Source organism: Chiloscyllium punctatum, chromosome 42, assembly GCF_047496795.1.
Source record: "Chiloscyllium punctatum isolate Juve2018m chromosome 42, sChiPun1.3, whole genome shotgun sequence".
In the NCBI taxonomy this organism is placed as follows: domain Eukaryota; kingdom Metazoa; phylum Chordata; class Chondrichthyes; order Orectolobiformes; family Hemiscylliidae; genus Chiloscyllium; species Chiloscyllium punctatum.
The window spans coordinates 14,155,749-14,180,169 of NC_092780.1; the positions used below are offsets into that span (position 1 = coordinate 14,155,749).

At 43.7% G+C, this 24,421-nt stretch overlaps 1 protein-coding gene across 5 annotated transcripts in view; it reads left to right on the top strand.

Moving 5' to 3' along the window:
- LOC140465746 (thyroid hormone receptor alpha-like) overlaps positions 1–9,947 on the top strand; it is a 360,010-nt gene extending 350,063 nt beyond the window's left edge. For 4 of the 5 annotated variants that reach the window (XM_072561447.1, XM_072561443.1, XM_072561444.1 and 1 more), the window contains 2 exons: positions 2,581–2,839; positions 5,753–9,947. In XM_072561447.1, the coding sequence (XP_072417548.1) occupies positions 2,581–2,839; positions 5,753–6,003 (510 nt within the window). In that variant the 3' untranslated portion in view covers positions 6,004–9,947. Of the gene's footprint in view, positions 1–2,580; positions 2,840–3,417; positions 4,036–5,752 lie in introns of those variants that run through there. The other variant, XM_072561446.1, reaches the window with a different exon arrangement.
- The last annotated feature ends 14,474 nt before the right edge of the window (positions 9,948–24,421 follow it).

Sequence of the window (24,421 nt, forward strand, 5' to 3'; positions counted from 1 at the left end):
GCAAGCCAGGAGGAAAATCACAGAAGCATTCAGAACTGTGGGCTTTTTGAACATTTCCTTTGAATGCTTTTGGTTTCCAAGTCGATGAGAATATGCAGTCTGCTCCAGCAGCCAAGTAACAGAAAGTCTGCTCTCTTTCCAATTGGCTGTGGGAAGGCAGCGGGACGTGTTGAGTGACCAATGGCAGGAGTTTGGGCCGGGGGTAATTGGAGAAAGAAAGTCGTGTGGCAGATTTTCCTGGTCTACGTCCAACCTGAGTTGGCACCTGAGCAGTGGCATCCATGGCAAATACATAATTACCACCAGAAGGTGATGAATTGGCTGAAATAGAGGAGGATCAGAGGGATTAGCCGTAGTAAATGAGGGGCTACGGGGTCAGGGAGGGGCCCTGGATAGGATGCTCTTCAGAGGGTCAGTACAGATTCAATAGGCTGAATGGCCTCTTTCTGCAATGTAGGCATTCTATGATTCTAACTGCTGCAGCAAAAACTTTACCCACACTTCAAAGGCAGCAAGTAGTGAACCTGCTCAAACCTTGTGCTAATGGGCCTCTTGATCAAGACACAGAGATAAGAAATGGCAACATCACATTATTTATGATTCAATAATGTTTTCATGCGCTACAATGACAGCACTGCTGATTTTATGCACTCACGGAATATGGACATCACTGACTAAGCCAGCATCTATTGCCTACCCCTAATTGCCCTGAGGGCATTTTAGAGTCAACTACATTGCTGTGGAGAAAGTGAGGACTGCAGATGCTGGGGATCAGAGCATAAAAATGTGTTGCTGGAAAAGCGCAGCAGGTCAGGCAGCATCAAAGGAGAAGGAGAATCAACGTTTCTGAGGTAGAAAGCTCCACACATTAGTAACCTTATGAGTGAGGTAAGGTCTCCTCATCTCAGTCCTAAATTACTAATCCCTTATTCTGACTCTGACTGGGTAATTTAAGGGGATCATGGTCCCACTTGAGCCAAATCTTTGGCAAATATTATATATTTTAATAAAAATGTCAAAGAAAACCCTTCTGAAGAAGGCCTCATTCCTGAAGAAGGGCTTATGTCCGAAACGTCGATTCGCCTTCTCCTTTGATGCTGCCTGACCTACATTGCTGTGGGTCTAGGAGTCACATGGAGGCCAGATCACGAAAGGACACCAATTACCTTTCTTAAAGGATGTTAGTGAGTCAAAATAGATCGGTTTTCCTGACAATTGACAATGCTTTCTTGGTCATCATCCAATTCTTAATTGCAGATCTTCCTTGGATTCAAATTCCATGATCTGCCATGGCAGGATTGGAACATAGGTCTCCAGAACATCACCTGGGTCTCTGGATTAATAGTCTAGCAATAATAGCACTTCACCACCCACCTCGAAATATTTACATAATTTGTTTAGGAATGCAAGAGGAGAGGAGCTGGAATAAGCTGTTCAGTCCTTCAATCCGATTCCATCATTCAATAGGATCATGGCTGATCTTTAAGCTTCCCGCATTATTCCCATATCCATACGTTTATCCTTAAATTTAAAAATCTACTGATGTGGTTTGAATATACTCAATGAATGAACGTCCACAGCTCTCTGAGGTAGAAAGCTCCACACATTAGTAACCTTATGAGTGAGGTAAGGTCTCCTCATCTCAGTCCTAAATTACTAATCCCTTATTCTGACTCTGACTGGGTAATTTAAGGGGATCATGGTCCCACTTGAGCCAAATCTTTGGCAAATATTATATATTTTAATAAAAATGTCAAAGAAAACCCTTCGGAGAAAGTCAATAGTCTCACGTCTGACGGTATTTCTCCCTGTTCCTTTGCATGTGCTCTCTCATCTCAAATGATTTCCTTGCCCTGTTTGGTAGCCTCTCCTCTAGGAGAGAAATGGAGATATAGGACAGAAATAGTGCGCACACTGACAGGTTTATCTGTCGTAGGGCATTGCCAGATACTCTGCCAGATTGCTTTATAGAGGCCCAGCCAACCATGTGAAAAGTAATGCAATTGGCAATTCACAGATCAACATTCCTCAGTCACTTCAATGAAATGAGATACAGGAACAATAATAGTGCTATGGATACACACTGTCTTTGTTGCTCACCGTAGTGACCAGGGAGTAGACATCAGCAATCACCAAATGCATCCTGACCAAATTTCAAGCCGAACTCATAGAAAGGGAGCAGCTGTGGCTAGTGGATGAGGGCAGCATCAGTTAGGGTGTGGTCTGTCAGCCTGTAGATAGTTACCATCTAGTCTTACCATGAGATGGCGTGTCATTGGGCCCAACGGGCAGCTGGTGTCCCAGTTTAACTCAGCAGAATAATCTGGAGTGCAGACAAAAGGGGAGTACAAGTCGACATTTCCACAGAAGTGCATACCTGTGAAAAAATGGGGGAGTAAGATGCCCAATCAGGAAAGGCTCCATGTGCAAAGCCACCACTGATTTTTATAGATGACGTTACTCTAATGACAGAAGGTAGTCTTCACCCTAGGGCCAAGACAGAAAGACAGCCCTGTTACTGATTGACTACTGTTGAAGCAACTTTTTTTGTTTTACTTTGTTGTGTTCTGCCTTGTTCAGCTGCCTTGTGAAGACCAGATCATCCTTTTGAAAGGCTGCTGCATGGAGATAATGTCTCTAAGGGCTGCTGTCCGTTATGATGCAGAGAGCGAGACACTGACACTAAATGGAGAAATGGCCGTCAAGAGAGAGCAACTGAAGAATGGAGGACTAGGGGTCGTCTCAGACGCCATATTTGAGCTGGGCAAATCCTTAGCCGCCTTCAGTCTGGATGACACAGAGGTGGCACTCCTCCAAGCAGTTTTATTGATGTCCTCAGGTAAAACTGCTCACTGTTAAGTATTACTGTTGGATAAGGTGTTTTTCTTTTAACTCGGAGTGTTCTATACTGCATTGTCATAACTCCAAAATCAACAATAGTTAGACTGCGAGAGTCTAAAGATAACAAGGCAACAGCTGCTCCAGCACAAGATATGCATTCTCTTGCAAGTCCCAACAGATACTCTAAAAGTAGATGAGAACTACAAGCAGGAGTGGACTATATAGCTCCCCAGCTCCCCACACCATTCAGTAAGACCATAGAAGATTTCTGACTCAATTCCATTTTCCCTTCCTATCTTCACACACCTCAATTCTTTTCCTGTCCAATAAACGAACAATCTCAATCTCAGATTTCCCTTCAGAATGGAGGATGACTTGTTTTTGAAGATTTCTGAGATGCTGATAAGCCCAATACACCATCCAGACATACAAACACAGAGAGCACTGGAGAAACTCAGCAGGTCTGGCAGCATCTGCAAAGAGAGAAACAGAGTTAACATTTTGCATCTTGAATCTTCAGCTCTGAAGAAGAGTTATATTGGACTCAAAACATTAACTCTGTTTCTCTCTCCACAGGTGCCTCAAGAACTGTGGAGTTTCTCCAGCAACTTTTGTTTTCGTTTCAGATTTGCGGCTTCCATGTAGTTTGCTTTTATTTGAGTGCACCATCTTCACTCTCTGCCATTTACGAGGCACATGGTGCATGGGGACGTTGAGTCGAAGGGTTGGTTGACGGTTCTCTGATGTCTCAGCTTTTCCTCTCCCTATTCCTGAGCAAACTCCTCAACATGTTTGGAACTTTCCCAAAAGAACATTCCCAGTTTTGCTGTGCCACACACAAGGGCCTCCCATGAGCTGATGGAGATGGGTGAGCTCTTCATGGAGGCTTTGAGGACATCCTTAAAGCTTTTCCACTGTCCTCCTGGATCTACACAACAACTGAGAATCCACAGTTCCGTGCGTGAAGAATTCCAAAGATTCACAGAACCCCAAGTGAAAGTAATTCTCCTTCCCTAAGCTGTGAATGGCTGATCCCTTCTTCTGAGTCTTTGACCCCTATTTGGAAGCTGTCCTGTCAGCTTCATGCTTCTCAGAGTGTGGCATCAGTGTCGAAATTACTTTTAAGGCCCATACAAATGGCTAAGCAGAGAAAGTGAGATACACCTTTGTAGTGAGCCTTCTGACTATAATGTATTGAAGGATGTGAACAATCATAGAATCTGGATGCAGGTTTGCTCGCTGAGCTGGAATATTCATTTTCAGACATTTCATCACCATACTAGGTAACATCTTCAGTGAGCCTCTGGATAAAGCACTGGTGGTGTAGCCCGCTTTCTATTTATATGTTTGAGTTTCCTTGGGTGCATTGGTTTCCCATTTTCGGGCCAGTTTTATCATATTGTGCCATATTTGCACCCAAGGAAATTCAAACATATAAATAGAAAGTGGGCTATACCACCAGTGCTTCATCCAGACACTCACTGAAGATGTTACCTTGTATGGTGACAAAATGTCTGAAAACGAACCTTCCAGCTCAGCGAGCAAACCTACATCCAGAACGTCAACCTGAACTACAAATCTTCTCAAAACTCGCTTATCATAGAATCCCTACAGTGTGGAAATAGGCCCTTCGGCCCAACAAGTCCACACTGACTCTCCAAAGAGTATCCCACCCAAATCCATTCCCCTAACCTATTGCTGTACATTTAACCCTGATGAATGCACCTAACCTACACATCCCTGAGCACCATGGGTAATTTAGCATGGCCAGTTCACCTAACCTACACGCCTTTCAATTGTTACTGAGCCACCATGTCACCCGATAAACAAGCCTCATAAATAACCACAAATACTTTCATACACACAGCCTCGTGAAAAGAGAATTCACTTCAATAAACCGAGTTGAGACAGGGACAAAAGCAAAGAGTTGGATTTCATTATAGGAGGCAGTGCGGAGGAGTAAAATTGAAGAGGGGTGCCCTACTTTGAGGGTGGGGAACTCAGGTAAAACAACAAACAGACTGCAATCATATAGCACCTTTAAAAAGGAAAGGGTGTTGCAATGCTTCACAGAAGCATGATCAGGCCAGAGAAAGTCCACTCAAACTTCTTTCTTTCTAACCTCAATGTTGAGGACAATGGAGCAACAGTAAACCTCCACAGAATAGCAGATAAAACTGAGTGGGAAGAAAACAGGATCTTGGCATTCATGAAAGATAAGACCAAGGAGACTTGACAAGGTGGGTGCTGAGAGGATGTTTCCCTTATCGGTGGGAATAGAATTAAGAAACGCAGTTTAAATATGAAGATGTAAATGAGGAAAACATTCTCTCTCAGAGAGATGTAAATCTAAATTTTAATTTATTCAGGGGATTGGGGATCCACTGGCTGGGCAGCATTTAATGCCCGTCCCTAATTGCTCCTAAGAGGGTGGTGGTAAGCTATGTCCTTGAACTCCTGCAGTCAGTTTGGTGAAGATGCCCCCAACAAGCTGTTCAGGAGGGAGTTCCAGGATTTTGACCCAGCGACACTGCATGAACAGTAATATGCATTTGTTTTTACCCAGAGAGTAGCAAAAGAGTCATTGAGTGTTTTTAAGGCAAAAATAGATAAGTTCTTCACTAACGGTTGTTCATTAACAATTGATCAATTAACAATTGTTAATCTTTATGTTAATTGACACTCTTAAGGGAGACAAAGATTATCTGGGCCAAGTGGAGTTGAGGCCAGCTATGATCTTACTGAATGGGGGAGGAGGCTTGATGGGCTGAATGGTCAACTCCCTGTCCATTTCTTACATTTGTACAACATCAAAGGTTGACATTGTTCCTGCCCCAGTTTCAAACAGGCAAAAGTAATGAACAGTTTGGAAAACCCCTGATTGACAAGTGATTCTTGTTCTTGCTTCCAGATCGCACAGGACTGACTTGCATTGACAAAATAGAGAAATGCCAAGAGGCCTACCTCCTAGCGTTTGAACACTACATAAACTATCGCAAACACAACATTCCACACTTCTGGCCAAAGCTGCTGATGAAAGTCACAGACCTAAGGATGATCGGGGCATGTCATGCCAGCCGCTTCCTCCACATGAAGGTTGAATGTCCCACAGAACTCTTCCCTCCATTATTCCTGGAGGTGTTCGAGGACCAGGAAGTGTAGGCCTGAGCGAAAACTGGCTGAAAAAACAGAACACACGCACACACACACACACACACACACACACATAATCACCGGCTAACTGCCTGGCGTCATGTCCATTGTGGATCATTTTGTCTATCTAAACTTGGCCGAATCTCAAAAGAACCATTCCATTAATGCGGGTACCAGGTGCAAATATTTTGCAAGTCATAGTAAAGTGTTCCTTGGTCCTTGTGCTCTTGTCTTGCAAAGGAAGGTCGTGCTGCCTAGCTGTGCGTTGCTGCTTTAACAGCTGATTATATAAAACAGCTAACTCCAAAACAAAATGGCCAACCATCGCATCTTCATTTTTTTTACACGCTCAACTTGGTGCAACCTTTTTCCAGTGGTTTATCATTCTGCAGTCAATGTTGTCCTGTCTTTGATCACTGCAGCTCTTGGAAAGCAGTGTTACTTTACGACTGGCAACATTTGTTTATTTACGATCAACGGTTCGAGAGAAAAAGAGAGAGAGCTGGAAAGTCAAGGCATGAACTGCCCTACCTCAGCGTCGCATGGGAGGATCAGCAGTGTGGGAATTCAAGAATGCAAGGGGATAGAAAATGGCGGAGAGGAATTTCAACGGGAGGTATCTGCTACGCCTAGCAACCGCAGTCGAGTCTGTTTGCCCGCACACCCATCTGCAATCCACTGCCATTCTCAGTGGGAGGAGAAGGCGAAGTCTCCTTCCTTCTGAAGCATCTGAGATCCTCCTGATTCCAACAGCACTGAGGCCTCCTTTGGCCAGGTGACCCCCACCTTTGTGGCACAGACCTCAGTTACCCGCGGAAAGTGAAACTGACCCGTCGTATGTTTTATTTTTCATAAGGAGCACGGTCAGAAAGGGCCGTGCAGAAAAGGAGGGGGAGACAAAGACCAAGAAGTGGCACCTGAGACTACCCAGGCTCACTGGCGACAGGGGATTCAGCTGCACAAAAAAAAACATGGGAGGAAAATTCAGAGAATTTTTATGCATGTGTTAGTACTAACACTTAAAAATGTGTTCATTGTGTTGGGGGTTGGGGCGATGGGGAGGGGGTGGTAGGGAGAGGGTTTTAACCCCTGCATTCTGAGCCTGAGTGGTTTCCTTGGTAGCCCCTTCAGTTAACCCTTTAGTGGCTATTCCACCCCCTCCCCCGTGATTCTTTTTAACCACATTTGCACTTAGCTCTTTCCCATTTCTCCCCTTCCTCAATAACTCAACCAGATAGCCTCAAAACATCTCCATATCTACCTTCTCTGACACTCTACAAAGGTTGTCTTTTGTTGACCATGTGACGTTAAAGGCAGTGAAACATCCTCAGACAGGGGGGATCCACTGCCCAAAAGCAAGAAAACCACAAACCAGTGATAAGCGACCTTTGACTCTGAAACACGTTTGCATTTACCAAACAACCTCATGTTTTAGATGTTCGACAGTAATTTTCAAATCCCACAGAACTGAAACTGAAAATCTATGTTCACGTTGTTGTATACGTTTTATGAATGTCACTTTCGCGATATTCATAAACCATATTCCCTGCTTCTAAATTTCTCCAAAACAATACAGAGGAACCCCGATTATCCCAAGGGCACAGGCGGCCAGTTAATCAAATTCCAGATAATCAAATGCCGGGTAACACAGTTTAGCCGAGCATCAGGAACTTGCGATCTTGCCGAATAATCCAATATTTGGATAATCGAATGCCGGATAATCAAGGTTCCTCTGTATACGGCATGTTACACCCAAACAGTTAAGGAGGGAAGTTTCTGGCTCCTTATTCACATGGTAAATTTTGTCAGAGCTTGGTGGAGACTCAGTATCTAGATGCCCTAATACAGTATTATCTGATACAACACAGTGGTATTCCCACGCTACAGGCCACCAGTGCCTTGGGCAACTTTTCTTCTGTATGTTTGTGTCCATAGGATCTTCAGCCAGTTTTTAATCCCTCATCGCTCCAACTGAATGACTCGTTCCACCATTTCAGAAAGCAACTAAAGAATCAACTACACATTGCTGTGGTTCTGAGTCACATCTAGTTCAGATCAGGTACACAAGTCAGATGTCCTTCCCAAAACCAACCTTCGTAAAACCAAATCTGTTTTGAACAACAATCAATGAGAGTTTTGTACCTGCATCATTGGGACTAGCTTTTAACTCCAGATTGATTTTATTGAAAAGTTGAGTTGTTTGAATTGAATTTAAATTCCACCCAGCTACCTATCCCTAGAACATCATGGAGTACTAATCCAGTGCCACTCGCATAATCCGACCATCTCTCCCCCTCACATTAATGCTGCTTTTATCATGTTTGAATGTTGTGAGGGGTTTTGAAATGAGTTATTTGAGCACTGGCTCCACACCGCTGAGTTGAAACGCCAAAAGTCTGTTCCCAATCAATCAGAACCTGGAAACCTTTGATGCATAAATCATTGATACACACCATAATGACAGTGAGCTGAGTCGGTTTGGGAACAGAGGCTGTTTCAGTTCTGTGTGGTCTGAGAATCAGAAGCAACAAGTGATAGGCTTACCTCCTATTGATTGAAGTTTTCTGGTCAAGACAACTCAGGTACACATAGATCCCTCCTCCTAGACTGGACCACCTCAACAGCAATCTTCTATAATAGTAGAAGTCAGGTTTTCTCAAATATCCACATACTACTTGAACACACAACGATGAAATATTTAAACCAGGGACTTACTTTCATGATACACTTCATCACTACATGTAAAACCACACATTGCCAAAGAGCTCACATGCTCTGTCGGTATCCTTCAGGAATGCTGCTGCTAACTGATAACCGAATAAGGCCACTCAAGGGTTAACGGTGATATTTGGAAGTAAAGTGAAGGATCTACTCAGGTATATTCAAACTGAATACAATTGTTATAAGTATATATTATTGATAAATATTTCATTTGGAGCTGTAACGAGGTTTTGAACACAGAAACCATGTTTGTTTTTCCCATTATAATGTGAATATGCCCCTCGTATAAATGAGAAAGATTTGCATTTGTATAGCACCTTATCATATTGCTGAGCACTTCGCACAGTTCCTTGATGTAACTGCCTGCTGTTGTCTAAGCAAACCTAGATGCTGTATTGCCCGTAGTAAGACCCCCACGGAAAGCAGCAAGGTGAGACTGCTTCTTGTGGTTTGAGGGAATATTGTTGGCCAGGGGCATGAGCTGCAGAACGCCATCTTATCAGATAGTACTGTGGGTTCTCAAGTGTCGATTTGAACAGGCAGACTGGGCTACGGTTCAGCATTTTAGTCAAACGCACCACTTTTGTCAATTAAGTGCCCTCAATACATGAGCTGAATGTCAGATTAAACTCCTGGCAGGAAATTCTGAACAGCAGTGTGGGTGTCCTGACACCGTGTGGACTGCAACAGTTCAACAAGACTGGTCTTGACCACCTTCTCAAGGACATTTGAGGACAGGCACTTAATACTGGCCCAGCCAGTGATGCCCACATCCTGTGCAAAATAATTTGAAAAAACTCATTCCCACAACCTAGAGACTGAACAATGCTCCATGATAATCACAATGGCATTTTGGAAGTGTTTGGTTTCAGTGAAAGTAATTTGACAACAAGTCCGAAACAGCTAGCATTTTGCGTGAATATTTGTACAGATTCATTTTAACCCTTGGGAGCTGATTTTTAAAAAATCTGTTAAAATATACAGAAATGTTGCTGCATATAGAAAATCTGTAAAGGAAATGACTTTAACTCCTGTAGTCATGATGATTCTAAACAGGCAATGGGAGGCTCCACAATATTTGTAGCATCTGTAAAATTAACTTTATATTTTAGTCCATTCAGTTAGACTTCATAAACTAGTATTCTCAGTACAAGGTTTTATTTGATGGGAATTTGCACTATTGCAGTGTAAGTGTGTTGCAAATAGTTAAAAATCACACAACACCAGGTTATAGTCCAACAGATTTATTTGGAAGCTCTAGCTTTTGGAGCGCTGCTCCAACAAACCATCTGATGAAGGAGCAGCGCTCCAAAAGCTAGAGCTTCCAAATAAATCTGTTGGACTATAACCTGGTGTTGTGTGATTTTTAACTTTGTCCATCCCAGTCCAACATCCAAGTCGTGTTGTAAATAGTACATCAATAGCCTGTCTTGCAGATCAGTTATAATCTGAAAGAAGGAAATCAGTTTTAAAATTTCAAACAGAGATCCCTTCACCTTAATCTCGGATCCAATGTAGAGACATGCTGGCGGTTTTAATTTTTTTATCAGTCTGACACTGACACATCTAGTTGGCATTTCCAGGGATTTTTCCGGCCTTGATTTCCAAGATGATTTCATGATTTTTTTTTCCGTGTTTGATTCTGGGTGGATTCAGTGCTTTTGGAATTTGCCTAAAAGTGACTTCCTGAATGACTCTTTCACTGCTCTTTCATAGGGGTGGTGTTGGCTTTTCTACGGGCTGTCCTATATAAAATTAAGTTGTTGTTATTGCCCAGCTCCACTCCTGAAGCCCCTCATCTTTTAGGATCAGTTTCTCTTGGTGTTATCTACTTCTCCTCAAGGGCCTCGACTGATCCAATTTGCCAGGCCCCTTAAACAACAGCCACTAGTATTTTATGAGGGGGCCTAAAAATAGAGAAACACAGCCAGGGCACCTCAACTGAGGCATAATCTGGAATTAAACAGAAGCAACCCCTTGAGTTACCTGTTGGGACTTTCAAATCCTTACCCAACTCCTTTTTAAGTTGCATTGCAGTCTCAGCCCCAATACCCAGCTGTGGTGGTGACCCAGTAACACGATGTGAGATATGATTTCTTCTAACTTTTCCCTTATCTTGTGGGTGCCCTGAATCCACACCTAAGACACCAACAAAACAGTCCTTTAATGCCTACCTTTTGAAATAGAGAAAATAGGACCAGGAGTATACCACTCAACCTTTCAAGTCTGGTCTGACTTCCTATATTATCATCATTGATTTTCCAACTAGGTGCCCTGTTCCTGCTTTCATCCTAACCTTTTGATCCCTTTAGCCCTAAGATCTAGATCTCATTCCAAAACATTCAACACGTTGGCCTCAACTGCTTTCTATGGTAGAAATCCCACAGGTTCTCCACACTCTGAGTAAAGAAATGTCCCCTCATCTCAGTCCTATATGGCCTACCATGCATCCTTAAAGTGTGAGCCCAGTTCTAAGATTCCCCAGTCATCGGAAACATCCTTCCTGTGTTGCCCTGCCTAGTCCTGTTAGAATTGCGTAGGTTTCCATGAGATCACTCCTCATTCTTCTAAACTCCAGTCCTAAACTTTTCTGTATCCGGCCTGCGTGCCCAGGAATCACTCTGGTAAACCTTTGCTGCACTCCCTCCACAGCCAGCACATCCTTTCTCAGATAAGGAGAGCAAAACTACATGCAGTACTTTAGGTGGGGTTTATTCAGGGCTCTGTGCAATTGCAGAAAAAGATCCCTGCTCGTGTATTCGAATCCTCTCACTATGAAGGTCAATATACCATTCACCCTTTTCACTGCCTGCTTCCCCTGCATGCCTAATTTCATCAATATGGGTACAATATTCATCCAGGTCTCATTGAACCTCTCCCTTTTCCCAATTTATTGCCATTCAGACTATAATCTGCCTTCCTGCTTTTGCTACCTGACATTTATTCACATTATATTCCATCTGCCATGTACTCCCCTGCCTTAGTCAACTTGCCCAGATCAGATGGAAACATCTCCACAGCCTTCTCCCAGCTCACCCACCCACTCAGTTTTGTATTATTTGCAATCTTGGAAACGTTATATTTCATTCCCTCATCAATACACTGATGCATATTGTGAACGGCTGGGCTCCAAACATTGATCTCTGTGGTACCTCACTGGTCACTGTCTGCCTCAGATAATGACCCATTTCCTCCTATTCTTTGTTTCCTGTCAGCCATCCAGTTCTCTATCCATGTCAGTACTCAACTCCCCAAGATTTCACACGTTAATTTCACATGCTAATCTCTTATGAGGGACCTTATCAAACTCCTTGTCGTAGTCCAAGAAACCCCATCTACTGGTACCTCCTTACCAATGTTACTGATCACAGCTCCAAAAAATTTCCAATAGTTTGTTAAGCATGATGTTCCCTTCGTAACTCCGTGCTGATTCTGTCCAATTCTGTCACTGCTTTACAGGTGCCCTGCAATTAAATCTTTTATAGTGGATGCCAGCATCCTCCCCATCACCAGTGTCAGGATAACCAATCTATAATTCCCTGTTTACTTGCTACTTCCTTTTTTAAATAAGATTGTTCCAGAGCCCCTTAGAATCTTGAAAGATGACCAGCAATGAATCCACTATTTCTAGACCCACTTTCTTAGTCCTCTGGAATGTGGATTATCAGGCCTGGGGACTTGTCAGACTTTAACCCCATCAGTTTCACCAACACCATTTCCCTACTAATACCTTGACACACCTTGGTTTCAGAAACATGAGTCAGTTTCTTAAAAACTGAGCACACATCGACAATAAGGTTTATTGCTGATATAAGTTTGGTCAATACCTACTGAAAAGTCCAAATGTTTCTTTTAAAGTTAAATATTTCTGACTCATCCCCATAATTTATGTTGGCTTATATATCATAGATAGAAGTTCACATTTTGTGGTAATTTTAATTTGCACTTTTGAAGAATTATCTGCCAATAACACTAACTACAATCAGATAACTACCACAGTTTGAAATGTCACCCTTTGTTAAAAGCAATCACAGCATTGAATGTAGGAGCAGAGGTACACCTGGTGGTATCTGCTGCAGAGGAAGCATGAATCTGATTGTGCTGTAAAGCTATTTTACTTAAAGTAATATTTTTACTTAAAAGGACATCATGTTGAGGTTGTACAGGATGTTGGTGAGGCCTCTTCTGGAATATCGTGTGCAATTCTGGTCACCCTGCTATAGGAAGGATATTACAAAATTGGAGTGGCACGGTGGCTCAGTGTTTAGCACTGCTGCCTCACAGCGCCAGGGACCCAGGTTCAATTGCTGCCTTGGGAAACTGTCTGTGTGGAGTTTGCACATTCTCCCAGTGTCTGCGTGGGTTTCCACTGGATGCTCCAGTTTCCTCCCACAGTCCAAAGATGCGCAGGTTAAGTGAATTGGCCGTGCTAAAGTGTCCATAGTGTTAGGTGTAAGGGAATGGGTCTGGGTGGGTTGCTCTTCAGAGGGTTGATGTGGACTTGTTGGGTCGAAGGGCCTGTTTCCACACTGTAGGGAATCTAATCAGCATATTGCCAGGAATGGTGGATTTGAAATATAAAAATAGTCTGGTAAGACTGGGACTTTTTTCACTGGAACATAGGAGATTGAGGTGTGACATAATTGAGGTTTATAAAACAATAAGGAGCATAGATAAGATGAATGACATGGGTCCTTTCCATAGGGTGGGGGAGTTCATAACCAGGGGGCATATTTTTAAGGTGGGAGGAGAAAGTTTTAACAAGGGCATGAGGGGTAACTTCTTTACCCAGAGGCTGGTTCATTTGTGGAATGAAATGCCAGAGGAAGTGGTGGATTCAGGTAGAATTGATTGGAATGGAAATTTATTGTCATGTGTACTTTTACATGAAAAACAGTGTTTTATAAGTCACCCCACCACAGCATTTATATCAATGACAGAAGTCATACATAATGATTTTAAAAAAGTACAATTAAGGCAAAGTTCATTACAGTTCAGTTAACTTCTGCTGGGCTCAGGGAAAGCTGATCAAGGAATAGCCTGAAGACCTGACCAGGACGAGACTGTCATGGCCGGGCCACTGGACACTACGCTAGAAATCTCCACTGAAGAAGACCGCTGTACCGGGCCAAGACCACCCACTGGAACACCTGGACGCCAAAGTCGAAGAAGACCTCCACACAGGGACGAGACCTCCATGTCAGGAGAAGCCTGCCGCACAGGGAGACTGACCTCCTCCTTCAGGCGCTCAGGCCTAGCTGTGGATCTGGACCCTCAGCCTAGCCTACGGGTCCAGGCCGGGAGAGTCAGTCTCAGACCGGCTCCTCACTTACCAGGAGGCCCTGGGCTGGATGGAGCCATGTCCGGCTTGTCCCAGTACTGTCACTGCACCCTGTAAGGAAAAGAAAGTGAAGAATCAAAGAAAAAGAGTAACAACAAAAAGAAGAGAAAGAAAGCCACCAGAAGCAGATGAGCCCCGGGCTCAGTATCCCCCACCACCCCACCCCATCCCCACTTTCTTCCACAAACAGTAATAGATACTGGATCTGTTGTTAATTTTAAATCTGAGAGAGATACATTTTTGGTTCAGCAAAGGCATTAAAGGACATGGTCCAAAGGCAGGTATAGGGACTTAGGCCACAGATCACTGAATGGTACAGTTACAACATTTAAAAGACATTTGGATACAATCATGAATAGGGAAGGTTTGGTGGGAAAAGGGCCGAGTGCAGGCAGGTGGGACTAGTTTAGTTTAGGAACATGGTCGGTGTGGTCTGGTTAGATCGAAAGGTCTGTTTCCATATTGTGTCACTCTATGACTCCATTAATCCAGAAAACCATCTCATATACACTCCAGGGATCCCTCCTCCGTGGTATGAATCCTGAGATCACAACTTTTGAGCTCCCACTTTTTAAGGTGCTTTCCAACTTCCTGAGGGGCAGTTCCTCCAAGTGGTATCCAGAGTGGTATACCTGTTTTGTAGGAGATCCTTGCATTGGCTCCCTAATCTCCTTAATCTTCTTGGTGGTCATCATTCCCTCTCTGCTGATGTCTGCCTCTCTGTATGTGCTATCCACGATATTTTCAGCCTTACGGATGTTTCATAGTGTCACCAGCAGTTGCTGCAGCTCCGTAAATTCGGGTTCAAGGAGCTGCAGCTAGAGACACTTCCTGGTGCTGAGAACTGGGACTGTATCCATCTTCCCACATAGGGCAGGAAGAGCACAATATGGCTTCGCGCTCTCCTTCCATGACCTACCCCCTTAAATAGAATTATTAGATTGTCCTTGAAGTTAAATAATATTAACTACTCCAGGACTGTCTTTCTCTGGAGCTCTGCAGTATTGCCTTCACAAACTGTAAACCCAAAATAAAGATCTTACAAGCTGTAAGTGAACATACTCACCTAATATGCCTCTTTGCGATACTCATTGCAGGTCACTCTTCCCAATCAGTGTTATAGTGATGACTATTTCCTGTAATTTTGGCAACACCTGTTGGCTCATTCCTTAGCTTCCCCCCTTCATAATGAAAGCCTCCTAATTTGTCTGAGCTTTCTCATCACGGGAACTTCTAATTCCTGGTACCATTTTAGCCATGCTTTTTATTTTCTGTACTCTTTCCATAACTCCACGCTCTATATGGAGAGTCAATGACTTCACACAAAACCCTCTGTAACCTCACCAATCTCTTGTATATATTCAGTATCAATTGTGTTGTTTCAACGAATGGTGCATTTCTGACATTAAAGACCTACACATCTGCAGCTTTTAAATGCTCTTCTGGCACTCTGTTACAAATATTACGTATTTAGTTGGATCCTTTCTAAGAATTTCTAACATATAGAAAGCAGTCAAATTTACAGAGTTCGAGTGCTGTGTAAAAGCTAAGTCACACTGTAAAAGGATACATTCACTAACAACATTAGGCCCAGTACATTTCCCCATTTATTGCTGCAAGCTTACACTAAAGGCCCAGAAAACTCTTCTGGAACAAAACACAGAAATAGATTAGATTACCTACAGTGTGCAAACAGGCCCTACCAGTCCACAGTGAACCTCTGAAACGTAACCCACCCAAATCCATCTCCCTCTGACTAATGCACCTAACACTATGGGCAATTTTATATGGACAATTCACCTATCCTGCACATCTTTGGATTGTGGGAGGAAACTGGAGCACCCGGAGGAAACCCACGCAGACACGGGGAGAATGTGCAAACTCCACACAGACAGTCACCCAAGGCTGGAATTGAACTGAGGCAGCAGTGCTAACCACCGTGCCACCCCCAAATAGGCAGACAATTGTGGACATGTTGAAAACATTGGGGGTTTGGGGATGGAAAGAGTAGTTCTAAGTTTCAAGAGCCCTTTGGCAGCTGGTGGAATAAGCAGATACAGGGCAGATAGAATCCACCACAAAATGTGAACTGATGCCTTTATTTAGGAAGATTGAGAAGAGCCAGGATCTCCCAAATGATCCCATTTTAAAGGAGGTGCAAGAAGAGAATGGCCAGAGGGTCTTGATGCACCAATCCTCAAAAATGACAAGACAGGTTAACAAAACAGTTAGTAAAGCATGGGGAATTCTGGACATTATAAAGTGGAGGTGCATAGTGTGCACAAACCAGGAATTTATGGTAGATCTGTGTAAACCACTAATTCAGCCCCCTTGCTAGAGTGGTCATTCCACACCCAAATGAACATGAAGGTTTTGGAGATTTATTAGGTTGGTTCCAAGGCTGTGGGAATACAGTTATGTGAATAAGGCAGCAACATTAATGGTTTTTGAAAGAACTGACAAGGGCTCAAGGACCCAACTGCTCCACACTGTCATATGATGCTGTAATTCACCCCCTCCTCCATCAAATATGCAAGCTCCTAATATCGATACAAAAGATAGACCTTTGTGTTACTTGTAATATATGACAAGGTAATATCTTTGTGGGAATCTGTTTTCTTTCCTCCGACTGTGCTAACCACATCTTTACAGATTCCAAATTCTTCACAAGCTGAAGAAACCAGCTTTCAGCAGTGCTGAAGATGGGGAGGAAATCAGAAAATACATTGAACAAGGGCAAGTTATTCATTGAGGCCAGGATTAATTCTATTTTACTTTCACTCCTTATTGCCCGAAACATTGATTTTCCTCCTCCTCGGATGCTGCCTGACCTGCTGTGCTTTTCCTGCACCACTCTAACCTTGTCACTGCAGTGCTGTCTGCAGGTCACTCTTCCCAGTCTGCCTCAGCTTGTCTCGCCAGTGAATGAAACTTCCTCCACCTCATACTGTCACCACCGGCATCTCTCAGTCCTCAATCTGCACGGGAGTGTCAGACTCTCTCAGACACAGGCCATTCAGCCCATCGGATCTGCTCCACCATTCAGTGAGATCGTGGCTGATCTGTTAATCCTCAACTCCACTTCCCCACCTTTTTCCCTTGATCCCCTTACTGATTAAAAAAGAATCTGTCTATCTCAGCCTTGAATTGACGTTGCCATCCCGCCTCAGCAACCTTCTGCAGTAAAGAATTCCACACATTCACTACCCTCTAAGAGAAGACATTTCTCCTCAGCTCTGACTGAAACCCTTATTCTGATTTCCACAGAGCTAGGAAGCAGAATAATTGCAACAACATCTAGAACATTCTGCCATCTTTGAGCAGCAGTTGGAGTGAGAGATGCAATTTAGAATGCACTCCTTATTAAACTCAACGTGACCGGGGATGGGGGGTAGTGGAAATGGGAGCAAAAGGAACATCCCAACTCCATCACAAGGCCTTTGCCTGAGTTAAAGTAAATTGCCAAATCTATTGACAGTGCTCATGGTTCTTTTGTAAAATTTGTGCCATCTAAACATGAAGGAGAGCCAAGCTGTTAATTGGACAGGTGCTACATTGGTGACAAAATTATGGTTGATGACCCAAAACTTCATTGCAGCTCCTGAGTTAATGATCAGTCCTCATCCTCTACAATCTCAACTTAGTCTGTTTCTCTGTGTTTTCCAGTTGTTTGTTACCAGCTGTCGAGATGCGAATTGTTAGGTGATGTTAACTATTGTAAATCTTTGCTTTAGCTCTGTCCGGATCAGACGTGTATCCTAAAACGACCGTAATGTCCCTTTTTTGCAACTTAGGTCTGAGACGGGGTAGACTTCCACAAAACATCTTGCAGAGGGTTTCATTTCTTAGACAGTTTTTTTGAATACCCTGGCGCTTAACATTGTTTGAGAATAAAGTTTCAGAAGCCTGAGCATTCTCACTAATGAGCTTTAAGCTGTTTCACGAGCAAGGAGGTACTGGGAATAGCTGGTATAGGAGAATGCAAACCAGCCTGTGGGATGAATTTTTCACCATCATTTAAATCAGTGAGCAAGCTGACCCAAGCGTAAAGTGGGAGCTGATTGTGTCTACCTACTGCTTAATGAAAGCTAGCAAAAATTAGCCAATTCCTCCCATCCCTCATCTGAGTTCCTTTTTCCAGCCACCATACGATCAGTTATTTCAATTGATCTGCTACCTTGAGCTGTGGTTGGGAGTAGGACTCAGATTCTGAAAGGTAGGTCCTTCATTTGTGAGAATTCATTGGAAACGTTTTACCAGAACGTCCTCACACTGTGACAGACGCAAGGAAGACCTGCATTTATTGATCACTTTTCACATCCAGCAGATGTCCCAAAATGCTTTACAACTATCGAAAAGCACTTTGAAAGTGTAGACACTGTTATAATGCAGGAAGCAAGCAGCCATTATGGACATAGCCAGCTCCCACAAACAATGTGACAATGACTTGGTAATAGTTACTTTTTGTAATGATGTGAGATCTTTTGCATCCACCTGAACAGGCAGATATTGGTTGAGTTTAAAATCTCCATCTAGGAGCTGCACTTCTGACAATGCTACACCTTGCTGGAGAACTAGGCTTGATCTTTTGGACTCGAACCATAGAGTAGGAATTGAACTGAAAACTCATGCTCTCTTTAACATGAGAGTGCTACTAACTGTGCCGTGGCTCCCAGGGAGGGGAAAGTTACCTCAATTTTCCAGATTGGCACCGCAGTTTATATTTCCACAGACAACCTGCAAAATGAAATTTAATGTTGGATTCAGAATTGGGTAGGTAGCAGTCCTAAATGTTTGTTCATCGTACTATTTCCTGTCTGACCAATCCCTGGAGGATGCCTGAATGGATTCCAGTCTCAGTGGGAGCTTTGTAACTCTCAGTGAAGATATCTCAGAGTTTGGTTGGAAAGTTGGTTCTGACGCAGACTGCTATGAAGCTGCTATATCTGCTGCAGTTACGAGTTGGAAGGCTGAAGAAAAGAAGATTCTCCTCCAGCCACTTTGTAATTTCTCTTGCACTAACCGCGCGCCATGTTTACGTGTTGACCAATGGATCGAAGCATTTAGTTTGGTCAGACTCAGTGCAGTGATCTCCCCTGTATCCAGAATGCAGGGAATGGAGGGGAGGGTTTGCTGAATCTATCAGTTGCATTTTAAGTACTTGAGATGGCTGGAAGAGGTCAACTAGGCCCTACCACAAGATGAATGTGTGATGTAAAAACGCACAGCCATTAATACCAATGTACCTGGCTGCGACGGGTGATTCTCTCCTTATCGATAAGGTCAACCTTGAACTAGTTTTCAAAAAGCATCTGACCCTTTCTTCCCTTCCAATGACAGTAAAGTCCCAATGATCCAGACATTAAGCACCTGGACTTCCCCTTTGGAATCCCGGATTTGCACGAGAATTCCAGATACTTGGGATTTAGCTCCTGGGGTCTTGACTTAACCCAATTCTTGTTAGGAGGTCAGAAGATCCATCGCATTGCCCACAGTTTTCTCTTCTGTGTACGTCTGATACCAAGCTGATCCGCAGGCTGTGAGAAACAAATACATTCAGATCACTGCTACCTGGCTGACGTGTTCCCCTACCTTCCTAAAGAAGAGATTCAAGGTCTCTCGTGCTGTTGTGGAAGAGGGTAAGCTAGATATGTCTGGAAATCAAAAGCATTCATCAATAAAAATGACTGAAACCGGTAGATTGTTGTCAAATCCAACTCGCTGACCAACGAGATGGCAACCTGGTATCCTTAGCTACTCCAACCTCTGTCTAATTCCCATGCCAACCTGGTCGCCTTTTAGCTGCCTTGAAGAGAGTGGCTAAGCCAACGATATAATTGTGTGGAACCACTACAGAAAATCTGGCAACAGTTCAACAGGAGGGCCAGCATTACCTTCTAAAGGCAAACAGCATGACCCACGTTCCAGAGGAAGCTTTTCTATTGAGAAAGTTGATATGAACCAGTCAATTCTGGTGTGTCAGAGCCTCAGTCAATAGCCTTCAGAGTCTCTTATTGGTTCGTTATAGGCTAGTCCTCCACTCAGAAATTCGCACCTTTCATCTGAATGTAGAGGTTTAAATACTTTCTTGTGGTGTAGGCACTAAAATTAATTTATTTATATTTTTGTAAAATGAGCTCTTACAAGTTCTCCCCTTTTCCATGCTAACAGTGGATGGTAGATAAGCTATAAATATTGACAGTTTCGTACAATATGACCTACTAGTAAAGGTCAGCTTCAGTCTCATCTCAGGCAGTGGGTTATGACCAGCAGAGTGACTAGTGTGTCCAGGGTCTGTATTGACCACCAGCTGAGTCAACTAGTGTATCCCATGAACTGAGATCAGTGCAGCTACAGTTAAAAAGTCCAATGGTTTGCTCGCCAACATCTCTCCTGATTATGTCTCCATCAACGCTGGAAAGGCAAATCGATCCCTTAACCAGTAAAATATGATAGAGGCTGGGGGTATCCCAGCTGTGCCCTCACCAGCCTCACTTTTCCTGATTAGTAAACACAAGAGTGGGAAAGCCCCCAAGCAAAAAAATGGAATCTCAGCCTTTTCTGACATTTTCAACTCTGGTGGCAGAGTTGTGCCACTCTTTTGGAGTTGACACTAAGGGGCTTCTTCACTAAGGGAGCTATAAGGGGGGTGGGTAAGGGGTTGACGGTGGGTGGGTGGGTGGGGGCAGTGGTCATAAAGGAACACTGGCAGATTTGTGTCTGTTATTCACTGCTGGAGGCTATGGCAATGTCAACAACACAGATATGGGAAGCACAATGGCAGAAAAGATGGTTGGAGAAGGGTGGGTGGGGGTTGGGGTGTTGGGGGGGGAAGGGGAAGAGAATGGCTTGCACTTTGTAGATTTGAAGGAAAGAATGTGACAAAGTTTTTGCCTTAAGTTGGGGGGGGGGCAAAACCAATGACCCCCCAAGACGTACACAGGAAGTGACCACATCAGTAGATGAGATGACATCACTTCTGAAGCTGGGTTTGCTTGAACGGTGAATAAATCATGACCAAAGAGAGAGAAATTAGATATATTTTTCTGAAAATTCTGTTTTGAGCTGAATGTTTTTTACTAGTGAGCACTAGGTTAGAACAGGAAGTGATGTCATGAAAATGGCCACTGTAGAAAGCACCTTGACTCCTCCACAAGCCAGTGGTGAATGAATGTACCAGAGTTTGATTAAACATGAAGAGCATTTAATTTGAAAAGAAAACTGTATTTTGATCTGATTATGTTATGAATCAAAATGATTACCTTGTCTCTCAACCCCTGTGGACTTTAAACTACATAACTAAAAGAGGGGATATGATAGTATGTTTCTCAGTGAATCAGATCAGTAACATTTCATAAACTTGTTATCTTGTATTTTTGTAAAGGATTAACTGTGGGAGTGTTTGTTCTGAGAACGCTAACTGTGACAAGTCTGAGATGTCAAATGATTGGTCAGTGACGGAATAAATGGTGCACTTGGTTTACCCCCAACAGGAGCTCCGTGATTTTTTATGGTGAATTGTTCCCATCTTAAGATTTCATCTTTCTATCTGCCAAGATGGTTTTTCCACTCCTTCTGAGATCTTAGAACGGAGAATGCAATGAGGGGGACAGATATTTAGAAGGTTTTTTTCCCCTCCCTTTATGACTGCCATGGAAACTTTGAGTCATCTATGTGTCTCGGAGGATGTAGTTCATGTGCAAGGAAATATTGATCCTTTATTTTCCATGCAGAGGTGGGAGGGCAATGTTTACTCCCCCTGTGGAGAGACAGCAAGAGAGAGAGGCCTTTTAAAAATTCCTCCTCCAAGGACACTGTGGTGTGGATGTCTAGCTATGCATTTGTCCCCATTGAGAAAATAAGAGTTAACTTTGCTCCACTGAGGCCTCTCCCAGTGTTGATGCCATTATCCTGAAGGTATTCCACTTTGTCAGCTCTTTGGGGTTGAGTAGAAAGTGCCTCTCCTCTGCTTTGGGCTTGATTTGCTGATCCCAGGGCCATAAGGATGTTGTTGGATTAGAGTGCACCAGTTATTCCCTCCAGGAGGTCATGTGCAGCCAACACTGGGCCAACAGGATTCATTTCCTCAATGACTTAAGAGGGAAAGGAAGCAAGGGTGGGATGTACATGACCTCCTAGTGTTACAATCTGCTCTGTTTCATGATACACAACACTCCCGAGAGCACAGCGAAGATTAATGCAGTGCCAGAGAAAACTGACCCAAACCAGTTGTGAGCGTACTTTTGATTCTCCTTTTTTTGGTTTGGAGAGGTGAGAAAATTAAAGGAGCACTGGTCCCCAGTCTCCACGTGGAGTTAGTAAACAACTGATACTATAGTTTAGGTAAAGCTTAATGTCGTCTCACTTTAATCTCGATAAGGATTCACAGAAAAAAAAGCACCTTGCGGCGGGGGGCAGGGGTCGGGAAGCCTCTGCTCTGTGTAAGCGGGCCCTCCCCATACCCAGGCCACTACAGTCGGGCTATCAGCCCAGCACAGCTCCACTCAAAGAGAACACACCACCTTGTTTCCGTCATTTCGGAAGCTGGCTCGTGTGTCTGCCACCTAAGAGCCTAGGCCACGTGTTGCTTCTCCTGGCAAGCATTTTATTTTAGGAGCAGGGTCACCAAAGGCCTCAGGCTTCAACAGACCTCATCTATCACAGGAACTATTTCTTCTGGAGATGCTGTTGGATTTATACATGTGCTAATTGCTTATTGCAGGCCCTGTCCAATGAGTTGTTCTTCTATAACTATTGCTCATTAAAATGAGTCTGTGTCCTTTTCCCTTCACTGTGATGTAAATAAGGTAATGAAACTGCTGGGAGGGGAAGGCTGCTATGAGCAGGTTCCCACAATAAAGATTGTGTTGTATGTCAGATAGCTTTGGCTGGGAAACATCACTGAAGCTATTGACAATCACTGAGTGTGTGTAACATGCGATTAAATCTTTGTTTATGGCTAGGATTTTAAAGGAAGATATTTTTATGGTTAATTGTTGCTGATCTATTTTACGATATATATTTATGTAATAAACATGTGACAGAAACACTTCTTTTTACGTCTGTGGTCTCAATTCCTCACATGCATATCAAAATACAAATGAATGGGAGTAGGCAAAAGTGAGGACTGCAGATGCTGGAAACCAGAGTTTAGATCAGTGTGCTGCTGGAAAGGCACAGCAGGTCAAGCAGCATCTGAGGAGCAGGAAAATCGACATTTCAGGCAAAGGTCCTTCATCAGGAATAGAGGCAGGAAGCCTCCAGGGTGGAGAGATAAATGAGAGGGGGGGGGGGGGGCTGGGAAGAAGGTAGCAAAGAGTACAATAGGTGAATGGGGGTGGGGATGGAGATGATAGCTCAGAGGGGAGGGTGGAGCTGAGAGGTGGGAAGGGAGATTGACGGGTAGGACAGGTCATGAGGACAGTGCTGAGCTGGTTGGTGAAGGTTGGAACTGGGGTAAGGTGGGGAGTAGGTCATCGGGCCTTCTCTGTCTTTCAACAGGATCGGATTGTGGCCTCAGCTCCACTTTCCCAGCTGCCTGCAAGAACCGTTGGTCTTCTGGTCAGTGAAGAATTTGCCAACCTACATCTTTAAGATAGTCAATGACCCCAACTCCAGTGCTCTCTGGAGAACAGAATTCCAAAGACTCTCACTCTTCTGAGAGAAAGAAAGCAAATCCTCCTTATCTCTCTCTCAAATGGAAAACTTTTCTTTTTGATTTGGTTTGATTTTGATTTATTTATTTGTTGTCATGAGCATTCTGCATCAAAATCCCATGCAAAGTGTTGTATAGTGCCACCACTCTCCAGTGCCATCTTACAACACGGAAAAATAAACCAAAACACAGAATATAAAGCCAGAAGAATAAATTTTACAGTCCTTCTTGTTAAGTGCTCCCAAGCACGAGTCCCCTTCGCCACCGCGAGAATGTAAGTCTCCACTCTTTGGCGCCATCTTTCCTTCACTGATGCCCTTGCCACGATGAGTCCACGCCAATACAGACACCACCGATGCCGCCGGGTTCCGCACCATCCCAAACTCGACTCCGCCACCACCAGGAGTCTACTTCGGGCCCACCTTGCTGATGAAGCTGCTGCCAATGCCCCAGGTCATATACTGGGTCCAAACTTACTGCCGTGAATCTGTGCTTTTATAAACCTGTTCGAGTCCTCTCGTTGTAATCAGCTGGGAGAAAGTGAGGACCGCAGATGCTGGAGATCATAGTCAAAGGGCGTGGTGCTGAAAAAGCACAGCTGGTCAGGCAGCATGAGAGTCCACACACTGAACAAACACCATCACAGTTTAAACCTGGACAGGACAACCAGTACCTACAACAAATCCAAAGCCTCCAGAAACGGTTCTCCT